Source organism: Canis lupus, chromosome 8 (genome assembly GCF_048164855.1).
Source record: "Canis lupus baileyi chromosome 8, mCanLup2.hap1, whole genome shotgun sequence".
In the NCBI taxonomy this organism is placed as follows: Eukaryota; Metazoa; Chordata; class Mammalia; order Carnivora; family Canidae; genus Canis; species Canis lupus.
In genome coordinates this window covers 70,142,426-70,163,311 of record NC_132845.1, presented here as the reverse complement: position 1 = coordinate 70,163,311, position 20,886 = coordinate 70,142,426, and the positions used below count along the sequence as shown (strand labels likewise).

General features: G+C 50.2%; 2 protein-coding genes across 12 annotated transcripts in view; one reads left to right on the top strand and one right to left on the bottom strand.

Annotated features, from left to right (window-relative positions):
- The window catches only part of DTX2 (deltex E3 ubiquitin ligase 2), a 38,686-nt gene that overhangs the window by 7,789 nt on the left and 10,011 nt on the right, over positions 1 to 20,886 (top strand). For 6 of the 11 annotated variants that reach the window (XM_072837390.1, XM_072837382.1, XM_072837381.1 and 3 more), the window contains 3 exons: positions 5,981 to 6,337; positions 9,253 to 9,889; positions 16,043 to 16,149. In XM_072837390.1, the coding sequence (XP_072693491.1) occupies positions 6,070 to 6,337; positions 9,253 to 9,889; positions 16,043 to 16,149 (1,012 nt within the window). In that variant the 5' untranslated portion in view covers positions 5,981 to 6,069. Of the gene's footprint in view, positions 1 to 4,106; positions 4,158 to 5,980; positions 6,338 to 9,252; positions 9,890 to 16,042; positions 16,150 to 20,886 lie in introns of all 11 variants that reach the window. The other 5 variants (XM_072837389.1, XM_072837385.1, XM_072837380.1 and 2 more) reach the window with 1 other exon arrangement.
- Positions 6,937 to 8,263, bottom strand: LOC140637727 (small ribosomal subunit protein uS12-like). Its single transcript, XM_072834009.1, has one exon. It carries the CDS (start codon positions 8,261 to 8,263, stop codon positions 7,790 to 7,792), a length of 474 nt encoding a protein of 157 aa, XP_072690110.1. The 3' UTR covers positions 6,937 to 7,789.

Genomic DNA, 20,886 nt, shown 5'->3' with positions numbered 1-20,886 from the left:
GCCATGGTACTTTGATGAGGTCTCTTGTTTGCAAAACCCCACAGAGATAGCAGCCATTTAAAGTAATGATGTTAAATCATGGTGGTGGTAGTGGTTTGGTTTATATTTGTGGTCTTTTAAAAGTGTTGGGCATTTTAAAGCGATGTGTTGCTTGCTGATAATAGAAATAATACTTTCTCACTTTAGAAAATGTAAAGAGTTGAGGTATGTGAGGAAGTAGAACCAAAGGCCTCTTCCATAAGGCCTCTTCTAGTCAAAGGCAGCCAATGTGAACACTTTGGGAGGTTTCTGTTGAGTTTTCTCTGTGCTTCTCTTTTAACTGTCAGAATAGTGCTATGGTAAATATCTTTACATCAAAGATTTTCTATAATCTGTTTAGATTGATTATTGGGTCAAAGCAAGTAAACATTTCTAAACCACTCCATACATATTATCACACTTTGCTGGAAAGGGTTTAGCCTTCCCAGGGGTAGGAGGACTCCGTGTACTCCTTCCAGCACCAAGTATTGAAATTAAGCTTTGTTTTGCTTTGGGTTTTTTTTGTTGGTCTTTAACTATTTTGATAGGCAAAAAAATAATGTTCCGTTGTCTTTAATTTGCATTAAAAATGTTTCTAGTCCAGTAGAACATTTCTTTGCTGTGTTTGTGTGCAAGATTGGCCTTTCCCAGGTCTGTGGGAAGGCATCTTGACAGGGCCCTGGTGGCAGGCTGCACGGTCTCGAGGTCTAGGAAGGTCACGTTCCTTGTGTCAGCTGGTGGGTGTGGAGTTTCAGGCTGAGCTTCTTGGAAAGGCCCCGAAGGAGAGGCGGCTTAGGAAATAGGCCTGGGCTCACTGCGTTCCTGTCCATGCTCCTCAGAACTCTCTATTCTGCAGAAAAGCATCCTGAGCCTCAGGAGAGGCTTGTAGGCACGAGGCCATTTTTGTGTCAGAAAGAGCACCCCACGTTCCTGCATTTTACATATCAGGGCGGCCTGTGGTCCCATTTGCAAACAGGTTCCGCTGCCCATCCAACTGCCTGAGTGGTAGAGCCTACAGAAGGGGAGGTGACTGTCCCAAAGTCACCTGAGGGTGCAGCACACCTGTGTGTGACCTGAGCCGAGGGGGATTCTGACAGCTGTCTCCATCTCCATCTCCCCCTCAGGATAGCAGACGGTGGGGGCCAGCCACAATCCCTGTGTGGACGGAATGGTGAACCTCTGAGCCCAGGCCTGTGCGAAGCTGGTACATGTTTCGGTGGGCTTTGGAGGGATGAATCAGTCCTCATGTATTGGCAAGGTGACAATCACCCAGCTTGAGCACTGCCCTAAAAACCGCATCGGACTCTCTCCCCAGCCGCTGCAGCTGTTGTGGGGATCTGCTTGTGTGGTTCACACACCCTGAGGCCCACAATTAGGCAAGATGATTTTTGCTCAGATTCTTGTGCCAGCTTGATCTTGTTCTAAAGCTCTTCTAAATCCTCTGTGGATAGAAAGACTCTGGGACGCATGTAGCTTTTTTTTCTTTTGTGTGAAAACGCCTCCCTAGTAGAATAGCAGCAACCACCTGTGCCTCACAGTGCAGCACTGTGGACAGGATTTGTAGCTAAATCCAGCAAGAGAATGCAGAGGGAAGTGGGGACGATTTTTCTCATGGTCTAAGTTGTTGATGTTTTTTAGAAAGTAACTTTGGGCTCATCCTACGACTTAATATTATGACCTTGTGGAACATTTGCAGGTACAGAAAGAGGTAAAAAAACAAAACCATAATTCTGTCACTCCTATTAAAATTTCAGAGTTGTTCCTTGCAGCTTCCCCCCCCTTCCTTCCAGATCATTTTTTTTAAGTTTGTTTATTTTTAGTAATCTCTGCACCCAGCATGGATCTCGAACTCACAACCCTGAGATCAGGCGTCACATACTCTTCTGACTGAGCCAACCAGGTGCCCCAATTCTTTTTTTTTTTTTTTAATTTTTTTTTTTAATTTTTATTTATTTATGATAGTCACACAGAGAGAGAGAGAGGCAGAGACATAGGCAGAGGGAGAAGCAGGCTCCATGCACCGGGAGCCTGATGTGGGATTCGATCCTGGGTCTCCAGGATCGCGCCCTGGGCCAAAGGCAGGCGCCAAACCGCTGCGCCACCCAGGGGTCCCCGGTGCCCCAATTCTTAATTCAGAGTTTTATTTTACAGTTCTCTCGCCTGTAAAATGGGGACAATCCTTACCTTCAAGGGCAATTGAGGTTGAGCAAACCTAGAGGACCAGAGCACCCCACAGTCGGTGCCCAGTGAACAGCACACTGTCCTGCCTGACAGCAGAGCAGGTGCAGTTCCATATCTTGTATGTTGTATGTGTTGTAAGCAGTCATAGGTCCATAGGCCGTTTGTAAACATCTTTCGAGACTCCTATTCCATCATTAGAATATCCTGTAGCTTCTTTAAGAATTCCCTTATGTAGCGATGCTTGGATGGCTCAGCAGTTGGGCACCTGCCTTCAGCTCAGGTCATGATCCCAGGATCTGGGATCGAGTCCCACATTGGGCTCCCTGCAAGGAGCCTGCTTTTCCTTCTGCCCGTGTCTCTGCCTCTCTCTCTCAGTCTGTGTCTCTCATGAATAAATAAATAAATCTTTAAAAAAACAACAATTCCCTTATATAGATGTTTAGGTTACTTCCAGATTGAGGCTTTTTTCCATGGCCAATTATAGTAATTATTTTCATAATTAAGAACACCTTCAATAGCTCCTGTCATTAGGAGCTGAAACAAATTAGGTTTTTGAACTACAGCTTCATGATGGCTGAAGTAGTTGTAGAGAACGGGTGCCTTGACACGGCCCTTATATGTGCATAATTGCTGCGTTCAAGTGGAACACCAGTGGGTGTTTCTGGGCATTGCTTCAAATGTGCCCTAAGTCCCCTGGAGCAGAAGGTTCTCTCTCTCCCTCTCTTGTCTGCTGGAGTTTCAGACCTTTTGGGATATTAGGCATTTGAAGAGCTGAAGCCCCAGCCCTAGGACAGCTGTAGCTCTCCCTCAGGGAGTTCCTGTTCCCATGGGGAGACAGACCCTGAAACCAATAAATGCAGTCATTTGTGTTCAGATTAAGTGGACTAGGCCAAGAAGGTGGATGGAGTCAGCACTTTTCGGGTGAGGGTGTTGGTCAGAGGGCTCAGGAGAGGGGGTGCTTTGGCTGGTTCTAGAAAGATGGGCATGTTTCCTTGGGTTCTTTGGTGGAGAGAGGACTAGAGTCTGGACACATGTAGCAGCAGGATCAACAGCTCAAAGGTGGTAGGGAATGGCTTTGAATGTTCTGGCACTTGCTAGAATTTGTTGTGGCTGGACGTAAGGTGGGGACAATGGTATGAGGGAGGGACAGTGGCTGTGTGCCATGTCTTCTTCATCTCTGGGTCTCTAGTACCCCAACAGTGCCTGGATGAAGGTGGGCCCTTGGTGTGTGGAGGCCAAACACTTGCATGAAAAACTTCAGCTGCAGCTCTAGCCCATATCTCTCAAGCTGTTTGGCAGAGTTCTGCGAGTTGGTTCATCTGAGGATGTGCGGACATGCTGGAACATACCAGGTGTTCTAATATATGGCAGGCCACCGCTGCCTGAGAGATGAGTGATGCCTGCCAGGAGGTGCCAGAAGGAAAGTCTGGGCTCAGGATTAATTGGCTCTGAAACCAGTCCTGTGATTTGTACCTGGATGTGGTTATAGAGACTTCTAATTGCAGTCACTGAGCTAATAAGCCAGCCAGCCCAAGGGCATCCCAGGTCTGATCCTCCAGAGTGTGATGTGTGCTTTTGTTGGAGCAGTCGGCAGCTCACTGGCAGCCCTGGCACCCCCAGGTGTGCTCCGAGTTCTTGTAGGCCTGACTCATCCATTGCCCACATTCTCATGCTGTGTAGCTCAGTGCTACCCTGGGCCACCACTCCTCACCCAGACTTGAGGGGTGGGGACAGAGGTCCTAGTGTGGCAGGCAGACAGGGTGGGGGGAGTGGGGGGTGGGGGGTGGGGGGGGAGGAGGGCAGAGAAAGGGAGGGAGGGGACAGGCTTGGAAGATATGCACTGGGTGCCTAGTGCTTTGCGGAGTGCTTTGTTCACTGAGAACAGATGTTGGTATCATCATTTTCAGGTGGGAGAAAGCAAACTTGGAGAGCTTAGGTACCTTCGTCAAGATGATACAGTGAGTAGAATAAGCCCATGCCTGTCATTTTCACACACCACTCCAGATCAGCCTGCTTTGCGGAGCAGGGGTTTGGAGCCTTCTCGAAACCTTGATGGTGCAGAGCTGTCTCAGGGACAGCAGTGAGAGCCCAGGGTCCCAGCCTATTACCAGCTGTGTAACCAAGTCACGGCCACTCCCTGGGCCTTGGTTTCCTCACTTGCAAAATGCGGAGACAGTTCAATGTGTGTGTGAGGGGTTTGTGTAAGAATCAGAACAGATAGTGTGACTGGGAACCCTGGGTGGATGTGCTGTAACAGCTGAGAGTGCTTGGGGCTTGGGATGGGGGTCTCTTTTCTCCTCCCTCCTTTCTCAGCAGGGTTTGTAAGTGGAGCCCAATGTAGAGTCAGGTTGAGCTTTCCTGTCCAAGAAATGGACATTAGAGCTGAGTTGATCTGGGTTTGCCTCTGCTGTCACTTAGCAGTATTTGTGTGCCCTTCAATAAGATCTTGACCTCTTTTGAGCCTTATCATAAAGTGGAAGTACCACCTTGTCCATCTATTAGTCATACACGAGACAAGTATATTTGGTATTTGTCACTAAATTGGTCCTGTTCCTCTTGCACTCTGGGGCCCTGACACGGTACCGTGTTCTTCAAACAGCTGCAGGCTACTTTCCATTTAGCTGTATTTTGAACTAATATGTATAGGGCACTTAGGTCATGACAAGGCCTCTGCTGGGGCTGGCAGTACGACTGTGGACAAGGCAGATGCCTCGGCTTGCTGCTGTCTGGAGAGGCAATATGATCTGGAACATGTCTATAGACATCAGAGTTCTGGACACTGCTGCAAGGGAGAAGCTCACATGACGGGTGGCTAGGGAAAGCCTTCCTGCACCACATAGGCTAGGCCTCAAGTCTGAGTAGAGTTGACAAGGGAACAGGATGGGCTGGGATAGCTGGGAGAAGAGTGTCTCAGGAGATGAGTATAAACCCTCTGGGCCTGACCAGTGGTCAGCAAGACCCAGACTATGGTGCGGAGAGGCTGGGCTTCAGCAGCTGTGAGATTTTAATGTTTAGGGTACCCTTCATGGCTAATGATGCCTACTGGGGCAGCCTGGAGACCTGGGCGGAGTTAGGACTGTGCTTTGAGTCTCAGTTCTGCCACTGAGCCTTTGGGTGTCCTTGAGCCCCCAATCTTTTGTGAGACAAACGTTTTTCCAATCTGTAGCATAACAGGTATCTCACAAACAAACCTGTTTTGGAAACAGTAGTCTTCACCAAACAGTGTAAGTAAGGGATTTGGGATTACTCATGAAAACACAGGATAGGGCAGCCCGGGTGGCTCAGTGATTTAGAGCCACCTTCAGCCCAGGGCCTGATCCTGGAGACCCGGGATTGAGTCCCATGTCAGACTCTCTGCGTGGAGCCTGCTTTTCCCTCTGCTTGTGTCTCTGCCCCCCCCCCCCCAATCTCTCATAAATAAATAAATAAAATCTCAAAAAAAAAACAAAAAAAAGGAAAACACAGGATAAAAGGATACACTATACACTCACTAGTTAGGTCAGAGGGAAATGATTGGTAAAAATAAGCTGGGCTGATGATTAGCACCCGAAATTCACTCCACTCAATCTCCCTGAACATTTGCAGAGGCAGGTAGGATGCTTGATTGACTGAATTCTTCCTCGCTGCCTGAGCAAATAAACAGGATCAGGTATTGATTCACCATGTTTTTAAGGTATTAGAAGAAAAAATTATTGTGAAAAAGTAGCATTTTTCTCTCCCTGCTCTCAGGCTGACTCTCAGGGACACTATGTGTGTTGTTAACTGTTTGTCCTATTTACAGGTCTGCTGGAAGCACTGGGCAATGATCCTGAGACTCCAACCCAGAGTGGTCTGAAAGCATTTGGGAAAGAAGAGGGAATCTTGGGGAAGATGGCCATGGCCCCAAGCCCTTCCCTGGCTCAGGTGTACACCAGTCCCGTGGCAGTGGCTGTGTGGGAATGGCAGGATGGGCTGGGCACCTGGCATCCCTACAGTGCCACCGTCTGCAGCTACATTGAGCAGCAGTTTGTCCAGCAGAAAGGCCAGCGCTTCGGGCTGGGGAGCCTGGCCCACAGCATCCCCTTAGGCCAAGCTGACCCCTCGCTGGCGCCTTATATCATTGACCTCCCCAGCTGGACCCAGTTCCGCCAGGACACTGGTAAGATACTTCTTGTCTCTAATATGTGTCAGAGTGCCTGTGTTGGGGTTGTATATAGGAATGACTCTCAGAGCTTCATTCTGTCCCTGAAATGCACTCATTTGGGAGGCAGGTGCCATGAGTGGTACCAGGTACTACAGTATGAGATGTACCTCTCACTGGTAGGGAGTGCCTCAAGAGCAGAGTGCATAGGCCCTCATAGCCCCTTCCCCCTTGTTTCCCAAACCTCAAATGCCTGCTTCCACCTGCAGTGATTAGAGGGTCTTGCAGACAGGCTGGCGTGGAATTAGTGTGTGTGCTGATAAAGAGGGCCTAGTGATGACTTCTGCCTTCACTGCACTATCTGCGTGACCTAGTTACGCAGGTAATTTCACTCTCTTATTATGCTCATGTGTAGGTTTTTTGTGGGTTTTGATCAATATTACTGAGAATGGGATCACCAGCTTCCTCCCAGAGCCATGCCCTGTCCTTCTCACCCAGGGGTTCTCAACTGGGGGTGATTTTGTCCCCCAGGACGTTTGACAGTGTTGGAGATTTTTTTTTTAAAGATTTTATTTATTTATTCATGAGAGACACACAGAGAGGCAGAGACACACAGGTAGAGAGGGAACCAGGCTCCATGCAGGGAACCTGATGTGGGACTTGATCCCAGGATCCTGGAATCAGGTCCTCAGCCAAAGGCAGACGCCCAAACAATGAGCCACCCAGGCATCCCAGTCACAGTGAGTGTTAATCAGGGAATGGAACTGTAGTGTTGTGAGAGGACGAAGTTTGAACTTGAGTGGCCAGGTCACAAGGAAGGAACAAAGACAGGCCCGAGGGAGGGGCAGGTTGTCCCTTGAAGGGACTTTGACTTTTATCCTGAAAGGAGGAACCTTAGGAGGATTTGGGCAGAGGAGTGCCGTAATCTGATTTGGAGGTGAGGAGTATCCCTGTGGCTGCCATGGAGGCAAGGGTGGAGATCAGGAGACCAGTAGAAGTGAATTTGATGATCATCTTTTGGCAAGTGCTATTGGAAACATGGCCCAAATTATTTCTCTTCTTTTGCTCTGTAATCTTCAGGTTTGGTTTATTAAGAATATAAGCTAACCACTGGGTGTTTCCCAATAGTTGCTACTTGAGAAGTCAAAGGGATTGTTACACCCAGGTAAGGGACTTATGTAAAAAATGAATAATGAGCTTTATAAAGTTTTAGAGATATAAGAAATACTCATGGCCTAATATAAGAAAATAGTCTGGAAAATTTTTCAGTGTGATTGTCAGCTTCCTAAGGGTAGATGCCTAGGAGACCAGATGGGAGGAATGCATGGTGATACAAGCTGTTTGGTTAGTCTTGATGGTTGGATTATAGATGGTTTAATTTTATATATATATTTTTCAGTTTATTGTTTTTTTTAAGTGAGGCTACCTATTTTTCATCATTAGAAATATATTTTTTTGGTAAATGAAAATTTACTGTTGTGTTTTCACCATCAAAACTGAGGATCTTCGTCTTTCCTTCTTGCCTTCGTATAAGACCAAAAGAGAGGCATTGTCTACTTTGACAACCTTAATGCCAATTCCAGGAATGTCATCCACAGCATGACCTTTGTGACCAAATCCAGCAACCAGAACCTCATAATTTTCCTCAATAAAATTCAAACAACCATAAAGAGTACAAAGGCAGTGATTTTTTTTTTTTTTCCCATTCTTGATCAGCTGGACCCCAGCACACTTCCTGATGGCAGAATTTGGCTGCTTGACTTCAACCCCTACTTTTTCCAGCACAATTCCTTTTGCATGGGAAATGCCTCCAAAAGGGTTGGTCTTCAGGGCTGTGCCCAAATAGGCTTTCTTGTACTGTTTATCATGCCACTTCTGATCTTGTCCATGGCTGCAGAGCTTCCTGGTGGGACAGAGACACTTCCCTGAGCAAAAAAGAGGCATCATTACAAGTATTTTGAAAAATCCTTGGGACGCCTGGGTGGCTCAGTGGTTGAGCATCTGCCTTCAGCTCAGATCCCACAGTTCCAGGATCGAGTCTCACATCAGCCTCCCTGCATGGAGCCTGCTTCTCCCTCTGCCTCTGTCTCTGCCTGCCTCTCTCTGTGTCTCTCATGAATAAATAAAATCTTAAAAGAAAAGAAAAGAAAAAGCCTGGAGTCTGAGCCACAGCTGTTCTTTTTTTTTTTTTTTTAAAGATTTTATTTATTCATTCATGAGAGACACACACACACAGAGGGAGAGAGAGAGCGAGAGAGAGAGACAGGCAGGCAGAGGGAGAGGCAGGCTCCATGCAGGGAGCCTGATGTGGGACTCGATCCCAGGACTCCAGAATGACGCCCTGGGCCGAAGGCAGGCACTTAACCGCTGAGCCACCCAGGGATTCCCCACAGCTGTTCTTTGACCTAAGTTCCTAGCATCCCCCACTCCTGCCAAGGAGCACAGATCCCCATCTGCCATGTAGATCCCTTTAGGCCAAGTTTGTTTGTTTCCTTCCTTCTTTCCTTCCTTCCTTCCTTCCTCCCTCCCTCCCTCCCTCCCTCCCTTTCGTTTGAGAGAGAGCGCATATGAGTGAGCATGAGCTGGGGCAGAGGGAGAGGGAAGAAGCAGGCTCTCCACTGAGCAGGGAGCCCAACTCCAGACTGATTCCAGGACTCTGAGATCATGACCTGCGCCAAAGACAGATGCTCAACTGACTGAGCCACCACGCGCTCCCCCAGTTTCTTTACCTAGAGAGAGTTTTCTGCCCTTTCTACCCAAAATTTGGGAAGAATAACTGGTGCCAGCCTTTTGTTCAAATAACAGCATGACTCTTGTCTATTCATACTGTGACCATGCTGGCTTATTTTGTTTGTAGAAAAAAATTTTTTACTCTTTTTGTTTTGGGGGGCTAGGAGATTCACCATTCATGTGTCCTCCTCCTCTTCGAACAGGCACCATGCGGGCTGTGCGCAGGCACCTGTTCCCCCAGCAGTCGGCCCCCGGCCGGGGCATTGTCTGGGAGTGGCTGAGTGACGACGGTTCCTGGACGGCTTATGAAGCCAGTGTCTGTGACTTCCTGGAGCAACAGATGGCCAGGGGCAACCAACTTGTGGACTTGGCTCCCCTGGGGTACAACTATACCGTCAACTATGCCACTCACACGCAGACCAACAAAACTTCAAGCTTCTGCCGCAGTGTGCGGCGCCAAGCAGGAACCCCGTACCCAGTGACCACCATCATTGCTCCACCAGGCCACACGGGAGTTGCCTGCTCTTGCCATCAGTGCCTCAGTGGTGGTGGAACTGGCCCGGTGTCAGGCCGCTACCGCCACTCCATGACCAACCTCCCTGCGTACCCTGTCCCTCAGCCCCCCCACAGGACCGCCATTGTCTTTGGGGCCCACCAGGCCTTTGCTCCATACAGCAAGCCCTCCCTCTCTGGGGCTAGGTCTGCACCCAGGCTGAACACCGCCAACCCCTGGGGTGGGGCGCCCCCCTCCCTGGGGAGCCAGCCCCTCTACCGCTCCAGCCTCTCCCACCTGGGACTGCAGCACCAGCCCCCAGGATTGTCCACTGCCAGTGGAGCCAGGTATCTCTTGTTATTGAGGGTCATTTTGTCCACCTGTGCGCCATGTCAGCAGGCTTGGCTTTCTGCTTTGAGTTAGCTGGGAAGATGGCCCAAATACCTGCAGGCCTGGGCCCTGCCTCCGTGGACGTCCATGCTGTGTCGTCTCCTTTGCATGTGCCACCTGGCGCCTGCATGCTGGCCTTCCTCAGTCTGGGTTCATGGAGTCTAGGTGATCTCTGGTACCTGAGTGCTGATAGTTGCCTTCACTCCTGAGAGGCTCTCTGTAAAGCATATAAAGGCCTTTTAGCTATACCTGTGTGCCACATAGCTCTGCCATGTACCTGAGGACATCTCATAGACAACTCCTCTGTGCCAGGCACCGAAGACACAGGTGTGGAAGGTTCAGTCCCCTCCCACTCATCCAGGGGAAGGCTGTGAGCCCAGCTTTGGTGCTTAACAGTTGAGAGAGCAAGATGCTGAGTATGTGGCAGGTGGCAACAGGTAGCAGGATGGCTTCCACGGTGGCACAATCGGCCCAGTGTCTTGTAGAGCTCTCTGCACCTGGGGGAGGATGGGGAAATGAGCCTGGACTCCACCTGGACCAGAGGCCACCGAAAAGTTGGGAGAGCCCTGGAGTGGCCAGTGGGGGGGTGGTTGTTCCAGGTGGTTCCTGGAGACCTGTCACTGAAGAGTGGCTCCTTGGGGAGCATTATTGAAGGTGCTGGACTTGGGGGACAGCCAGAGAGTTCTGAATGGCAGCCCGGATGGGGGCTGGTTCCCAAGAGAGTGACTTGTGGGCCCCTAGCGGACCCGTGGCTCCCCCACCCCCCATGGGGGCAGCATCCCGTTGGGCTAGGCTGACATCAGCCTCTAGCATTTTTTTAAAGGTGGGTTTCAGAGGCCCTTGCTGGCAACTGTAAGACAGTGATGACTGCCCTTCACCAAGTGCACATAGCTAGGTTGTGGATGAGTTCAGTAATCCTCTTCATGGCCATCTGGTAGATGGTGTCCTCAGCTGCCGGGTGAGCACATGGAGGTTGGCAGGACAGCCAGCAAGTGGCATGGCTGGGATTAAACCCAGGCCCCAGAGCAGGCTGTGAGGGACCCATGGGGAGATCTTGAAGCTCTCTTACAGGTGGAGTGAGGGGGAAGACCGAGACTTCCTGAAGGATAGCGTGGAGGTATCCGTAGATGGGAGGGGCATCTTCTCCTTTAGGGACTGGGGGTGTGTGAACTGAGGTCTTTCTGGGAATGGGAGCTTTCACTTGGCCATCTCCCTGGATTTTCACTTAGGCATTAGCAAGCAGGGCTCTGTGTTATGTCAGCCCCACCCAGTGTTCCGTGAGGCCCTCTCTGATATGTGGGTCAGAATCCTTCAGAGAAAAGTATGCTCTCTGCCAGCCCGGAGTGGTTATCAGCAGGGCTAGAGCTGCTTCTACTAGGTTGGTTTTGCTGAGCCTCCTGGGGCTTCTTAAGTTCTTACAAATTATTTTGGGGCACATTTCTAGATAGTTCTATAGCTGGGATTCTGGGATTGAGCCAGGTGACTTAATAGGCTTTGTTGCTTTCTTCTGGCACGGGGCTCCCATTGGTCTCCCCTGATATTTCTCTGGCGTCCCTCCCTCCCCAGCCTGAGGGCCCGAGAGACTGCCAAAGTGAGCCCCCCTGGCACAGGCCAGGCAAGTTTCAGAAGGGACGGTGGCTGGGCCACATGGCCTCACCTGTGCTGCTGGCCATGCGTGTTGCTGCTTGCCCTCCTTGCCTTGGTTGTAAGCCAAGAAGGGAACCAGGCCAACCGGCTAGGTTAGTTGAAACCGCCTCAAAGGGGCCTGCCTCCTGAAGTGGGTGTTCATCTCTAGCTCCTCCAGCTTTTCAGGACCTGGGAGAGGCACAGTTCACTCACATGGCCATATCCCTCCCTGTTTTGAAAAACAGGGTTTCTCAATGTCTTATTTGTCGGGTGGCCCTCATCAGTTAACCTGTTTCTTATGGAACGGAGGGGGCTTAATGAATACCTGGCCTCTCAACCCAGCCGAACGAGGACAGTCGAAAACACTTGACAACTCTGTCTCCCTAGGGGCTGTGGTTTGATTCTCCAAGCTGAACAAATGTTGATTGCATTAGGTGGACATTCCCCAGAGGGCAGCGGGGCTGGGGGCACCATGGGCTAGGGAAGCCTGAGAACCAGCCTTATTTACTGGTAGCCACTGGAAAGAACAGGCGGAGGAGCAAAATCAAAATTTGTGGAACACGTGTGGTTTTTATTTTGGAAACCATGTGGTTTCAGATCGCCTCTTGCTCAATCCGGATAAAACCTTGGCTGACAGATTTCCCTGTGCTCTGGGAGGCTTTCTGAGCAGGCAGTGTCGCCTTCAGCTGCCGGGGTTTAAGAAAATTTCCTGGGCAGCCTGGGTGGATCAGGGGTTTAGCACCACCTTCAGCCCAAGGTGTGATCCTGGGGACCCGGGATCAGGTTCCGCATAGGGCTCCCTGCATGGAGCCAGCTTCTCCCTCTGCCAGTGTCTCTGCCTCTCTGCCTCTCTGTGTCTCTCATGAATGAATAAATAAAATCTTAAAAAAAAAAAAATTCCTGGTCGCTGAACTTTATCCTTTCAGCACCAAGACTTGTGTTTTAATGATGTTGGATAGAAAACCTTCCGAAATGTGTCATGTACACCCTTGTCTTCTTTAGTAGAGGGTGTGGTGGCTTAATTAACATCTTGATGACTTGAGGTGGTGATCATGACCGGCTGTCTGTTGTAGCTTTGGCGTGGCTAAGCCTTGGGGTGGCTTGCCCTTGCACTAAGTGGCCCTAGGATGTGGCTTTCCCAGTTTGTTTCCATCTGCTGTGTTCTCGCTGCCGCTCTTCCCCCAGGCTCTGCAAACACTCCCTCCTGCAGTCCACCTGGCTTGCATGCTTGGAGTCCCGGGTCCAAGGGGGGTACCTTTCCTCTGACTGGCTATAGGCCCTTGGGTCAGCTCTGTTCTCTTTCTATGTCTATTCTCTCCCCTCTTGAGATTAAGGAGTTGGGCCGGGAAGCCAGAATTTTCCCTTTGCTCTAATTTTGTGGTTTTTGGGATTTCCGTGGGGGGCCTTGCAGGAAGATGCATGACAGCCCTTCAGCTTTCCTGTGTCCCCTTGACTCCTCTGAGAACAGGGAAACAGTGAACATTTGTATTGGGCTGGAGATTGAGCCTCACAACCATCCTGGGGGCCTTTTGGAATTGCTCTCATCTTACACATAGAGAAATTGATCAGAAAGGGGACTCAACCTGGCCAAGGGCATGCAGGTTTAAGGTGGAGTGGCGCTGGAAGTGGGGTCTCCAGACCCCACATCTAACGCTCCTTGTACTGCACCTGCTGTCAGGGCTTGCTGGTCAGTGCTGGCTTGCTGGCCTGTGGGGAGCGGGTGGGAGGCTTTTGTGCTTGCCTGGGACTGCCACATCCTGCCTTCATAGAAGACTGGAAGTCCTCCTGTCTCCTGTTCTGAGCTCCATTTGGAAGCTCCTGGAGAGAGTCCCAGACAGGAAAGCCAGGTTGGGCCTAGTAGGTAGAACCAGGAAGAGGGGAGGTCAGGAGCGTTGCTGGAGGCAGTGACTGGGAGGAATTGTCAGAGAAGGGTGCTCTGTTGGGTAAATAGTGCCCATGCTGGGGACCATTCTGCCCGTCTGGGCCCTTTGAGGATGGTGGAGGGGGAGTTGGTGACCTCCGAGGTCCTGTCCACCCCAAGAGTCCCCATGTTTGGAATTCCTGGGTTCTTGTCCTGCTCCTATCACTGCAGGGATACCTACAGAGTAGCTACTGGGATGAATGATAGGGGAAGTGGCAACACTGTGAGACCCATAGAACTTAGTCACAGTTCCTGGCCCCAGTTCTAGAATGAGTGTCCAGTGGTAGCCTTAATGCCTGCTTTCTGCTCTAGTTCTTGGGGGCGGAACCTGAGGCCTTCTCCCTCACATACATGCCTATTCCCAGCAAAGGAAGATCCCACTTCTTGGACCCTCTCTGAGCCAGTGATGAGTAGCCCACTAACTTGGGGGAATTGTAGAGCCAAGCTTCAGCTTCCTGACTTCCTGGCTGAGGGCTCAAGTTCAGTGTCCTCTGTAGAACTGGCTTGGGAGATGAAGAATCCCTGAAAGGGCTCTGTCCTTCACTTCTAGAACCTGAGAATTGCAAAGACCATCAGAGATTATCTACTTTCCTTTAAAAAATGAAAATGGAGAAACAGGCTCAGGAAGGGGTGTGCTGGTTGTTCCACATTGAACAATTTAGAGGGGCCAAAACCTTAGCCCAGGTGTCCTGTATGCCCAGCTCTTCCATTACATTATCAAAGCTCTCCAGAACCAGGTCCATTGTTCTCTCGAGCTTGAGAGTAGCTGAGGACAGCAAGAAGTCTGATCTGCATAGAGTGGCCACACAGGTGATTCTCTTGGGGGAGAACAATCCAGAAATGAAAACAAAATATCTATTCAGACAAATACTAGAACACCTGCCGTGCTCCCAACCCCATGCAGGGGCCCTAGAAGCTTCAGCACCAGCTGAGTGTGAGATTCTGATTTGGATCAGAACTGGCCAGCTCCAGGTAGTTTACACCAGCAGGATCTGTTACCCTGGCGCTGGTGATAGGGGAAGTATCTGAGGCTGCTTCCAGAAACATTTGCCATGAACCAGGCACATTGTTGGTTTGCTGACAGCTGTAAGGGTAGCACTGTAGATTGGAGCTGGCCATCATTTCCGGAGCATCTTCTGGGCTCCAGGCTAGGCCCAGTGGAACAGATGAATGCAACCTGGCCCTGACCTTGGGGAGCTCCAGTGTAGGAACTATTTGGAAGGGTTTCATAACCCTTCTGGTGTTGCCATCTTTAGCATGGGCAGAGATGAGATGGACTGGAAGATACAGGAATCCCAGTGGCAGGTGAGTGGGGGCGGCAGGGCAGCACAGGGGGTCAGCAGGCATCTTGGGGCCATCTACACCAATTGTTTGCCAGTGTGGGGCTCCCCTCAAACCATGGTGGCAGAGGCTTTATTATTACTTGAAAAATATAATGGCTTAAAACTAAGGGAGTGATGCAAGCAAGCATAGTTACTGTGGCAAGCAAGACCCTTATTTTTTTTTAATCTCTTTATTTTGAACTAATTTTAGATACATAGAAAAGTTAGAAAAATAGTATGGAGAGTTTCCATAACTCCCTTCCTTGCCTTATCTTGTAAAGTCAAACAATTGCTATCATGAGTATGTTACTGTTAACCAAGGACTTTTCTCGATTTTCACTTTGTGCAGTGCTGCTCCTGTTCGGTCCCAGGATCCTGTAGGATTCCACCTCCTATCCAGTTGTCCTTTATCCTCCCCATCCTCCCTTCAGTAGAAGTTCCTCGGTGTTTTTATCTTCCATAACCTTGATGCTTTTGAAGAGTTAACTTTGTTGAATGTCCCTTATTTGGGGCTTGTCAATTGCTTTCTCACGCTTGAGGTTTTATGCAGTTTTGGCAGAAACCACAAAAGTGGTGTTATGTCCTTCTCAGAGCACCCTTTCTTGGGGTTCCTGATATTGATTGGTCATATTAGTGGTAATAGTGGTCTTGAGTACTTGTGAGAGTGGTTTCTGCCAGATTTCCCCTCCCCAGGTACCATAAAGCCCTAATTCTGACAAAGCTAGTGAGCTCAAAATTCTTTTAGGATTGTCTTCAGAGTTTGAATTGTCCAGGAAAACTTTTTTTTTTTTTTTTGACAGTTAAACCTTCCTTCTTGATAGCTTGTAAAAAGCTGAGCCTCACACCTCAGCAATGTTCTTTCCCACCCTGGCCCTGTACCTGCTTGCTGATGATGCCCCCTTTCCTGTTTACCTGGCTTGGGGTTTGACTCTCCCTGTTAAGAGTTTTGCTATGGTGGTAGGCCAGGCTCTGGGCTTCCCGTCCTCAGTATTCAGCTTCTCTAGGTTATTCTGGGTCTGAGAGTGGTAAAATTCAGATTTCTTTCCTCTTCTTTCCAGTTATCAGTATCTTTAATTAAAAACAAACAAACCGAGAAGTCCTCATTCACACTGAAGTGGCCACACAAAGTGAAGCTATCAAGGCCCCAGCAGTGCCAGGGTATTCGTATCTTGGTCTCGCTCTGGCTCTTGTTTCTGCTAAGTTGGCTCCTACATTCAGCTTTGTTCTCTCTTCTCCCCAAGTGCCTCCCTCCCCAGCGGTCCTGTGAGCAGTCCTGGGAGCATCCCTGCCGCAGTGCCCATGCAGATGCAGATGCCGAAGCCCAGCCGGGTCCAGCAAGCCCTTGCAGGTAGGCACCCTCCTGGGTCCTGGGTTCCAGAACAGGCTGTGTCTTGCAGGGAGCAGGATGTGGAGGCAGTGGGAGAATGGGAGGAGATTGTGGGACAGGGGTCATTACCCTCTCCGTTCTCATGGAAAGCCACGGGGGCTCCTGGGGGGGCAGACTGGGGAGGCAGTGCCTCTTTGCAGTGATTGTGTACCCTCAGTGAGTGAGCCTGGGCACCCCTCGGTCTGGTCTCTCGGGGGACTAGTCAGCCTAATGTCAGTGGGTACCCTGGTGTAGACTTTTCCCCATCTTTGAAATTTCAACGTCACTTTAATTATGGTTTGAGTCATTTCTCTCTCCTGAAGTGCTTTACACATTTTCCTGAAGGGGCCCTCTGGGGAACTCAGTTATTTTGGCTGGAGATATGCTTTGAATAAGTGGCTTTGAGTCCAACTCGATCTTATGTTAACCATACACCTTTGAACCGTTTTTAAAATTCCTTTAAAAAAAATTCCTTTTGTAGGGTAGGGAGTTACTGAAAGTTACTTTTTATTTTTTTATTATTATTTTTTTTAATGAACTAGGTTTTATTTGTTTATTTATTTATTTATTCATGATAGAGAGAGAGAGAGAGAGGCAGGAGACACAGGCAGAGGGAGAAGCAGGCCCGATGTGGGACCCGATCCCAGGACTCCAGGATCGTGCCCTGGGCCAAAGGCAGGTGCTAAACCGCTAAGCCACCCAGGGATCCCCTGAAAGTTACTTTTTAATGATTGGGAAAGCCAAGTGTAATAGAAAGATAGACGGGGGAGTATAGTGAAGTTGAAGCAGGAGAATATGATAACCTAAGTCTATGTGTTAAGTGAGTCACTGTAGTAGCACCAGAGGCTGGAGGGGACAGGCCTAGAGGAGGGAGACCCGTGCAGGGTCTGACTCCATGGCTCAGGGGAGCCAGCCAACACCTGACTCGGGCCTTAGTAGTGGTAGAGGCAAGAGCTTCTGTCTTGGTGACTGGATGAGTCAAGAGAGAAGGAATAGAACAAGGCCCAGTGTGCGCCTGCCAGCATTACTGGCAGGGACTTCACATGTATCTTCCTTCATTTCTTCTGTAACGGCCCTGTGAAGGTAGGAACTTTTATTCCTATTTTATTTATTTATTTTTAATCTTTTAAAAAAGATTTTATTTATTAATTCATGATAGAAACAGAGAGAGAGGCAGAGACACAGGCAGAGGGAGAAGCAGGCTCCCTGTGGTGAGCCTGATACAGGACTTGATCTCAGGATCCCAGGATCACAACCTGAGGTGAAGGCTCAACCACTGAGCCCCCCAGGTGTCCCTTATTTTATTTTTAAAAGATGTTATTTATTTGAAAGAGAGAGAGAGAGCATGAGCAGAGTGAGGGGCAGAAGGAGGAGCAGATTCCCTGCTGATCAGGGGCTCGATCCTGGGACTCTGGGATCATGACCTGAGCCAAAGGCAGATGCCCAGCTGACTGGGCCACCCATTTTACACTTAGGGAAATTGAGCCTCGGAGAATTCCAGAAACTTCTCAAGATGAGACAGTCAGCCCTTGGCAGAGCTGGAACTCAGCTGCAGGCATTCTGGGCCCTGGAAGCTGGTTTCACAGCAGTTACACTGTGCTACTCCCGAGTCTGTTGGGAGTACAGGAAGGGGTGAGGGTGCTGCCTGTGGTCCTAGCCCAGGGGAGTTCTCCCGGAGGCAGTGGGCATTTGGATGTGCAGCTCAGGAGAGCCGTCTAGGGTGGAATGGGATGGCCTCTGCCCCCATGGGTGGAATGTATGGGCTTACAGAAACTGCGAATGGGGGCAGCCCTGGTGGCGCAGCAGTTTAGTGCCTCCTGCAGCCTAGGGTGTGATCCTGGAGACCCTGGATCGAGTCCCACGTCAGGCTCTCTGCATGGTGCCTGCTTCTCCCTCTGTCTGTCTCTGCCTCTCTCTCTCTCTCTGTGTCTCTATGAATAAATAAATTTTAAAAAATCTTAAAAAAAAAAAGAAAGAAAGAAACAAACTGCGGGTGGGATGCTGGGAAGAGCCTTTGAAGGAGATATAGGTACCAGCCAGAGAGGTTATAGAAGACAGGAGAGTGGGGCCTTCTGGAACCTACTTCAGCTGCTCAGCCATCAGCCCTCTGCTGGGGCAGAGAGAACAGTAAGCAGAGATGTGATTGCAAAGTTCCCCCACCTTAGGTCTTCTTGTGGCAACACATGAGTCAGACCGGTGTGCGTGTGTGTCTGAATATGTGTGTTGTGTGTATGTGTATGCTCGTGTATGAGGCGGTGGTCTCACTGGAGAAAGGTTGTGGGTGACCAGGTGTGGCCAGCACATGGCTGAGCTCCATTCAGCTCTGTAGTCACTAAGGCTTGAATACAGATGCTATAAAACCTTTTTAAACACAGCTCAGAAGTAGTCTGGGGATTGAGTAACACTTGCTCCCTTTCTTTTGCTCTTGAGATTGAGGACCCTCTTAGTCTCTATCCCAGAGTGTCCTCAGTGTCTGCTTTCACCTGGCTCTCAGGTCAGTCCTAGAGATAGGCAGGTCTCTTAACCTCCATTTTACTCATTGGGGAAGCAGACCTCAAAGATTGTGGAACTTGGTCCTGGCCAGCAAGAAGTAGAGACTGGCGTCCATAGCCAGATGCCATCTCCTCTGGACACAGACTCTGCCTTGTACCTGTCAATGGGATTCTAGTCTGAGGTGCCAGGGAAGCAGAGATCCTGAGCTAGGCCCCAGGAAGTAGAGTCAGGAGAATGTCATCTTTCCCTGGGCCACATTTATGGATTCGGGAGTACTCAGGCCACAATGAGGTAGATGTAGGGTTTTGGGGTAGGATTGCAAACAATTGGTCATGCTGTGAAAGGACCGTGTACCCCACTACCCTCACAGAGGCAGTCCACAGAGAAGCTACCTCCAGGTCAGGCCAGCAGTGCCCTCAGGTGACAGCTCCACTGGCTGTGGCATGGCCCAGCCCTCCTTGGAGTGTGTGTGTTTTATGCTGCTGTAGCCCACCCAAGGCTGGGAAGCCGGGGACAAGTGGAGCTGGGACCCGGCTTGCTAAGACCAGTCAGAGGACAGGCTTGGACCTGAGCCCCAGTCATGAGACAAAGGTGTCAGAAGGGGGGAGGTGTTTACACATCTGACCTCGACAGGGGCTGATCTCTCTGGATCTCTAGTGGTTAAGTGGGAATCCTCTCAGATAAGTGGAGAAGCTAAGGCCATCTAAACAGTTATAGTTATTTGGGGACGACGGCAGTTTGTGATGGCGTGTGGAGGTGAGGGGGCTGTCCCTGAGCCCCGCTGTTGGGAAGGTGTGATGGTCCGTCTTGGCATCCCCTCAACCTGTCCTGTCCAGTGGATGTTGCTTTTGCGAAGTGTAGGTGTGGAGTTATTTTCACACTTTCTCACAAGAAGGCAGACCCAGGGGATCCCTGGGTGGCTCAGCGGTTTGGCGCCTGCCTTTGGCCCAGGGCACGATCCTGGAGTCCCAGGATCGAGTCCCACGTCAGGCTTCCGGCATGGAGCCTGCTTTTCCCTCCTGTGTCTCTGTCTCTCTGTCTCTCTCTCTCTCTCTCTCTCTCTCTCTCTCTCTGTCGTAAATAAATAAATAAATCTTAAAAAAAAAAAAAAAAAGAGGCAGACCCACAGAGTAGGAGCTGCTGCTCTGCAGCTTTCTAAGTTGAGACTTCTGTGTCTATGACTCAAATTCAGGGGAGGGTCCTGCATTGACAAGGGCAGAAGCAGTGTTCATGCTGGCCTCACAAAGGCCACCTGGCAGCATTCAGGTACAGCCGGTTACCCAGCAGATAGATACTGTGCACCTCTGTGACTGGGCCCTGCCCTAGGTGCTCAGTGCAGGGAGGACAGCTGTCACAAAACAGAGACACAAGTCCTTTCACGTAGTAAGAACACTAAAGGTAAAGGGGACAGAGACAGAGGAGGAGTGACCCTTCTAGATAGAGGGATCAAGGAAGAGCTTCCTCCTAGGTGACGCCTGGGGAAACGTCTGGTTGAAGTGCTGCGTCAGTGAGTGCTGGGGGATGAGGTCACAGTCAGTGCAAAGGCCCAGGGTTCTACTAAAGCATTGTTCCTATCCCCTCCATCTTTGTGGCTCCCCACCCCCTGTGCCTGCTTGTCATTCGATCCGCCTAACATTTATTTAAAACCCACATCTGAGCTCAGGAGTAGCCAACCTTGAGACACTGGTGGCAATGCATTGCCCAATGAGTGAGGGCCCAGGGTACGGCCTTGGTCTTCTGATGTGTGCTTTCGTGTCTCTTGCAAGTGGCCGCCGCAGTGCACCCTACCGTCCTCTGCTGTGCTGCCCAGGCTGCTGGCTGGCCTCTGCTTCTGTCCCTGACTGGGTCTGTTGGCCACATTGAGTCTTTGTTCTCAGAAGAGGCCAAGGTGGCTGGCCTGGACAGGTCCCAGGGGCAGATTTCCCCCTCCCACCTGCACTGCCTCTGGAATGGGCAGCGCCATCTGCCCGGCCCATCCAAGATCTCTGCTTCCTACCCCCAGCTGCCCTCTGTACCCTGCTCCTGAGCCTGATTCAGAGCACTCAGCAAGCCCCGCTCAGGGAGGTGACTGAGGAGAGCCTAGAGCTCCCTTCAGCTGTGGAGGAGGTGCTTTTGAGCTGGACAGAGGGCAGGGAGGATTGGGTAGGTGGTGCTATGGATGGCAAGGCCAGCTGTGGGTCAGGAATAGGGGCTCCACCAGGAGGACAGGCTGTGTGCCAGGAAGTT

Excerpts from the sequence above, each read along its gene's own strand:
- LOC140637727 (XM_072834009.1), bottom strand. The coding sequence starts at position 8,263 with ATGCCTCTTTTTTGCTCAGGGAAGTGTCTCTGTCCCACCAGGAAGCTC.